Consider the following 5,542-nt stretch of genomic DNA (forward strand, 5'->3'; position numbering starts at 1 on the left):
TAATAATGTTCAGATATTTGATCAATATTTTTTTTTTGCAATTTTTAATAAAATAAAGAAAATGAAGAGAAACTGAAGAGGCTTCTGAATCATTCTTTTCTAATCTTATGAACACAAATTCTATGATGAAGTGTAACAAGCTGCAGTTCCTGGAGTGTCCACTAGAGGCTGGCTGCAGCAGCACAGGAAGTCACATACACACCCATTCAAACAGCCTGTTTTTACAGCAGACATGAACATGTTTACAGCCTGCTTCAAAAAACCAAATAGGTGTGATTAGCTCATGTCTCCATCCACACACACTGTACGGATCAGAGTTATTCACAATAACTCCAGCGCCCCCTGCAGGGACACACGGGGACTCCAGCGCCCCCTGCAGGGACACATGGGGACTCCAGCGCCCCCTGCAGGGACACACCGGGACTCCAGCGCCCCCTGCAGGGACAGACTGGGAGGTCACTGACTTCAGATTTAAATGTATGATGTGGACTCCGTTCATGTTCAGGACTTTACTGCAGGTCACAAACGTGCACATTACCACCAGACTCACCTGGGGGTCTGCAGCAGCATGACACACCGGGGCCCTCTGGTGGCGCTGGGTTGCAATTACATCCAATCACTTCCTCTACATGAACCCTGTTATCCAAAACAGAAACAGAAAATATCCATGACTGGTCACCTCCACAGCTGCAGCCAATCACAGCACGACCAGCAGGGGAAGAGGCGGCTGCACAGGTGAGCAGCTTTCAATCTACATCATCAACCAATCACAGCTTCTGAAAAGAGGCTTGACCCCGCCTCCTCACTTAATAAAAGATCCCGTCTCTTCCTGGATCAGAGAAAGTTCCTAATTCAGTCCGAAACTAAAAATCCTTGAGTCAGGAGGTCTCTGAGGGGACTCTCAGGATCTCTGTGGATACTGGTCCAGGAGGTCTCTGAGGGGACTCTCAGGATCTCTGTGGATACAGGTCCAGGAGGTCTCTGAGGGGACTCTCAGGATCTCTGTGGATACTGGTCCAGGAGGTCTCTGAGGGGACTCTCAGGATCTCTGTGGATACTGGTCCAGGAGGTCTCTGAGGGGACTCTCAGGATCTCTGTGGATACTGGTCCAGGAGGTCTCTGAGAAGACTCTCAGGATCTCTGTGGATACTAGTCCAGGAGGTCTCTGAGGGGACTCTCAGGATCTCTGTGGATACTAGTCCAGGAGGTCTCTGAGGGGACTCTCAGGATCTCTGTGGATACTAGTCCAGGAGGTCTCTGAGGGGACTCTCAGGATCTCTGTGGATACTGGTCCAGGAGGTCTCTGAGGGGACTCTCAGGATCTCTGTGGATACAGGTCCAGGAGGTCTCTGAGAAGACTCTCAGGATCTCTGTGGATACTGGTCCAGGAGGTCTCTGAGGGGACTCTCAGGATCTCTGTGGATACAGGTCCAGGAGGTCTCTGAGAAGACTCTCAGGATCTCTGTGGATACGGGTCCAGGAGGTCTCTGAGAAGACTCTCAGGATCTCTGTGGATACGGGTCCAGGAGGTCTCTGAGGGGACTCTCAGGATCTCTGTGGATACGGGTCCAGGAGGTCTCTGAGAAGACTCTCAGGATCTCTGTGGATACGGGTCCAGGAGGTCTCTGAGGGGACTCTCAGGATCTCTGTGGATACAGGTCCAGGAGGTCTCTGAGGGGACTCTCAGGATCTCTGTGGATACAGGTCCAGGAGGTCTCTGAGAAGACTCTCAGGATCTCTGTGGATACGGGTCCAGGAGGTCTCTGAGAAGACTCTCAGGATCTCTGTGGATACGGGTCCAGGAGGTCTCTGAGGGGACTTTGGGGACGTGCATGACATCAGGGACAGCAGAGACCAGTTGTGGTTTTACAGCAGGTTTTTATTGAACATACTTTCATATACAAACCAGTGAGTGAGAAAATGGCTCATTGAAGCTGCGCTCGTCTCCTACATCGTTTTTTTTGTTTGTTTTTGAATCCCAGGATTGTTTTTTTTTTCTCCTCACAGTTTACAGCAAAGAGCCGGAATCTTCCGGACGTCCGCCATCGTTTCAAACAGTCCCGCACTAACGTCCAGCTTGGACCACTGTGACTATGGGGACGTGACACGTCGCAGTCGAGCGCGTCCACGCGGTCGCTCGGGGAAGCGAAGCGACCTATTCCTAACACGTGACGGCGGGTTAATAACCAGGATGCTTTGGACACGTTCACTTTGTAATCTCAAGTTTACATTAAATATTCAGCGTCTCTTCCAGGCCACGCCCATCACGCTGCACACTAACTTAAGACTGAATATAGATTTATTATAAGCATTTGTAATTTTACATCCAATGTTTAAAATTAACAACGTTGTGATCGCTGGGCTCCATTTGTCCTTTAGCCCCGCCCCCCCCCCTCCAAAAACAAAGCTTGTTAAAATAACTGTTTTTCAGAGACCTTTTTAAAGCAAAGGCACATTTCATCAAACGTGTTAAAAAAAGAGAACAAAGGCAGGCCAGCGGGCGGAGTCTGAACAGGAAGCAGAAAAGGAGGCGGGGCTTCCACGACAGCTCCAGCAAGCCTTCACTACCGACATGTCTGGAACAACACCACACGAGACTCTGAGCAGGAGGACTCGGAGTCAGAGGACTCGGAGCAGGAGGACTCGGAGTCAGAGGACTCTGAGCAGGAGGACTCGGAGCAGGAGGACTCTGAGCAGGAGACTCGGAGTCAGAGGACTCTGAGCAGGAGGACTCGGAGTCAGAGGACTCTGAGCAGGAGGACTCGGAGTCAGAGGACTCTGAGCAGGAGGACTCGGAGCAGGAGGACTCGGAGTCAGAGGACTCTGAGCAGGAGGACTCTGAGCAGGAGGACTCTGAGCAGGAGGACTCGGAGCAGGAGGACTCGAGTCAGGAGGACTCTGAGCAGGAGGACCCGGAGTCAGAGGACTCGGAGCAGGAGGACTTGGAGCAGGAGGACTCTGAGCAGGAGGACTCTGAGCAGGAGGATTCGGGGTCAGAGGACTCAGAGTCAGAGGACTCGGGAGCAGGAGGATTCGGGTCAGAGGACTCGGAGTCAGAGGACTCGGAGTCAGAGGACACGGGGTCAGAGGACTCGGACTCAGTTAGTCTGAGAGGATCCAGGATGAGCAGGAAGTCACGGGGCAAGAAGAGCCCGTCTCTGCTCTCCATCTTGTCCTGAGCGTCCTCGCTGCAGAGGAGGGGAAGTTTGAGTCTGGGGTCATGGGCGGGGGGGTCGCGTGTGTGGTGTGGTGTGTGTGTGTGTGTGTGTGTGTGTGTGTGTGTGTGTGTGTGCGGGGAGGGGGGGGGGGGGGGGTTGGTCACACCAGGCCTGCCTGGATGGTCGATGAGGGGACTCTCCTCCTCCCCTGTCTCGCCCCGTTTGAGGCGAGCGGCTACACGGTCTGACAGTCCAACATGAAACCAGAGGGCGGTGAGGGGCGGAGCTGGACCACCGTCTGAGGGTCCCTCCCTTCCTGTGTCTCTATTGGTCCCTGATCACTGGAGGCGGAGTCAGCTGGAGCTGCAGGGAGAGACGCAGCTCCGCGTCATACAAACACTTTGGCGAGAGCGTCCGCCCCGGCGCTGGCGATGTAGCACTTGGACGGGTGAAACGCCACGTCGTGGATCGACTCCTCGGACTTCTTCCTGTGAGCCGTGAACTCCTGGATGCAGGTTTTACTCTCCAGGTTCCACAGACGGATGGAGCAGTCGTGACCTGCGGAGGAGACGACCACAACACGCTTTATAAACTCGTTTTTATAACGGCGGATAAGAACGGAGGTCGCCGACCACCGTTTACACCCCTGACACGTCTGAAGCGTCTACAGAGGCGGGACCAGGTCACGGATACTTACTGCCCGACATGAGATAGAGTCCGTTTGGATCCACCGCTAAACTGGTGACGGCGTCCAGGTGAGCGACCATGGAGTGGATCATCTTCCCGCTGTTGTTGTCAAAGAACTTGATGTGGCGGTCCTCCTGAGCCGTGATGGTGATGGGGAGAGTCGGGTGGCTGAGGACCTTGTTGATCTGACACGGAGAGCCTGCACAGAGACACGATGACATCACAGGTGAGCGACCTCAGATCAGTGGTTTTACGACACCTGGGTGACGGCGTCTACCTGCAGCCGCCACTAGATGTCACTAAAGAGCTTCGATCCTGTTTGAATCTGAGGAGACGTACCCGGCTCCTGATTGGACTCCAGACTGAGGACGAGCTGACGGGTCTCCATGTTGAAGAGTCCGATCTGTCCGTTTGTGAAGGAGGTCACCAGGTGGGCGGGGTCACTGCACACCAGGTCCACGGAGGAGGGGACCCCCAGGTCTGAAACACAGAAGGACACGTGAGCATGAAGTCAAAGGTGGAAACACAGCGAGCTCGAGGGACTTACTTTTGTCCTCGTTGAAGACGGCGAGGGCGGGGGACGTGGTGTTGGCGTCCCACAGTCTCACGGTCCCGTCTGCAGAGCAGGAGAGGAGGCGCTGGTGAGCGCTGCTGTACACCAGACCCCACACTGAGTCGCTGTGTCCGCACAACTCGCCGCGCAGCATGGACGCGTCTGAACGACACCAAAGAAGGTCGGTGAGGCGGGGTTAAAAACAAGCTGTCGGACTTTAATGGCGCCATGTGGCGGCGTTACCGTAGGAGTCGTAGGGGTCGATGTTGGCGTTGGGGGTGTTCCAGCACTGAATTGTCCCGTCGACCCCTCCGCTGAAACACTGCTCGCCAGAGGTGCTCATCACCACGCTCAGCACCGCCCCCCTGTGAGCTCTGAAGGTGTAGATGGGTTCTACGTCTAAAGACGTGCTCCTGCAGACGACAGAGCAGCCGGCTGTCAGCGGCGTGCGGCGTTCACGTAAACACGAGCAGCAGGTTTTCACACCTGTGGATCGTTTGCTCGGGTCTGAACCACAGGTCAGTTTGTGTGGTGTGTGTGTGTGTGTGTGTGAGGAACCAGCTCTCTGATTGGTCGGTAAGTGGCGTAAAAGTGTAACAGCACAGTTCATAAAGAGCAACAACATGGGGCGGAGCTACACTCTGACACTAGACAAAAAACAGCTGCCTCCTGATTTGGCTGTGGCGGTTTGTATTCATCGCTGTAGGGGGAGGGGCAAGTTAGCTCCTGAAACATTTTACACGGTCTGTGGTCACAAACACAAACGGACGGCGCTTACTTTTTGGCGGGGGCGGTCTTCTGCAGGTTCCACATCTTGAGCGTGTGGTCCTCGGAGGCGGTGACGAGTACGGGCTCCACGGGGTGAAAGGTCAGAGCTCGGATCCCGTCAAAGTGGCTCCGCAGGGTGAACTTGGGGTTCCACGTTTTCCTCATGGCGTCCTTGTTGTTTCCGAGCTGAGGAGAGAGTCACACGCCAACGTTTGACCAGAAGGTCGTTTGAATTCAGATCCAATGAAATCGCCCCCCTCAGAGCGCCGGCGCCTCCTGTTCTCTTCATACTCACGTCGTACGCCAGGCTGTCGGCCTCGTTGGCCACGGTGAGCCCGGCGAGCTCTCCCAGCCCCAGCTCGCTCTCCATGGCGTC

The 5,542-nt window shown here is 54.7% G+C and overlaps 1 protein-coding gene across 2 annotated transcripts in view; it reads right to left on the reverse strand.

The window, feature by feature from the left end:
- Nucleotides 1-2,624: 2,624 nt before the first annotated feature.
- strn (striatin, calmodulin binding protein) overlaps nt 2,625-5,542 on the reverse strand; it is a 16,381-nt gene continuing 13,463 nt past the window's right edge. Inside the window, exons 10-17 of one of the 2 annotated variants that reach the window (XM_079362129.1) lie at nt 5,462-5,542; nt 5,177-5,352; nt 4,642-4,811; nt 4,393-4,560; nt 4,185-4,325; nt 3,856-4,044; nt 3,093-3,716; nt 2,625-2,956 (exon numbers count right to left, since the gene is read on the reverse strand). The exon at nt 5,462-5,542 is cut by the window's right edge and continues 56 nt beyond it. In XM_079362129.1, the coding sequence (XP_079218255.1) occupies nt 3,547-3,716; nt 3,856-4,044; nt 4,185-4,325; nt 4,393-4,560; nt 4,642-4,811; nt 5,177-5,352; nt 5,462-5,542 (1,095 nt within the window). In that variant the 3' untranslated portion in view covers nt 2,625-2,956; nt 3,093-3,546. Of the gene's footprint in view, nt 2,957-3,092; nt 3,717-3,855; nt 4,045-4,184; nt 4,326-4,392; nt 4,561-4,641; nt 4,812-5,176; nt 5,353-5,461 lie in introns of those variants that run through there. The other variant, XM_079362130.1, reaches the window with a different exon arrangement.

Source organism: Symphodus melops (genome assembly GCF_947650265.1).
Source record: "Symphodus melops genome assembly, chromosome: 15".
NCBI classification, from domain to species: Eukaryota; Metazoa; Chordata; class Actinopteri; order Labriformes; family Labridae; genus Symphodus; species Symphodus melops.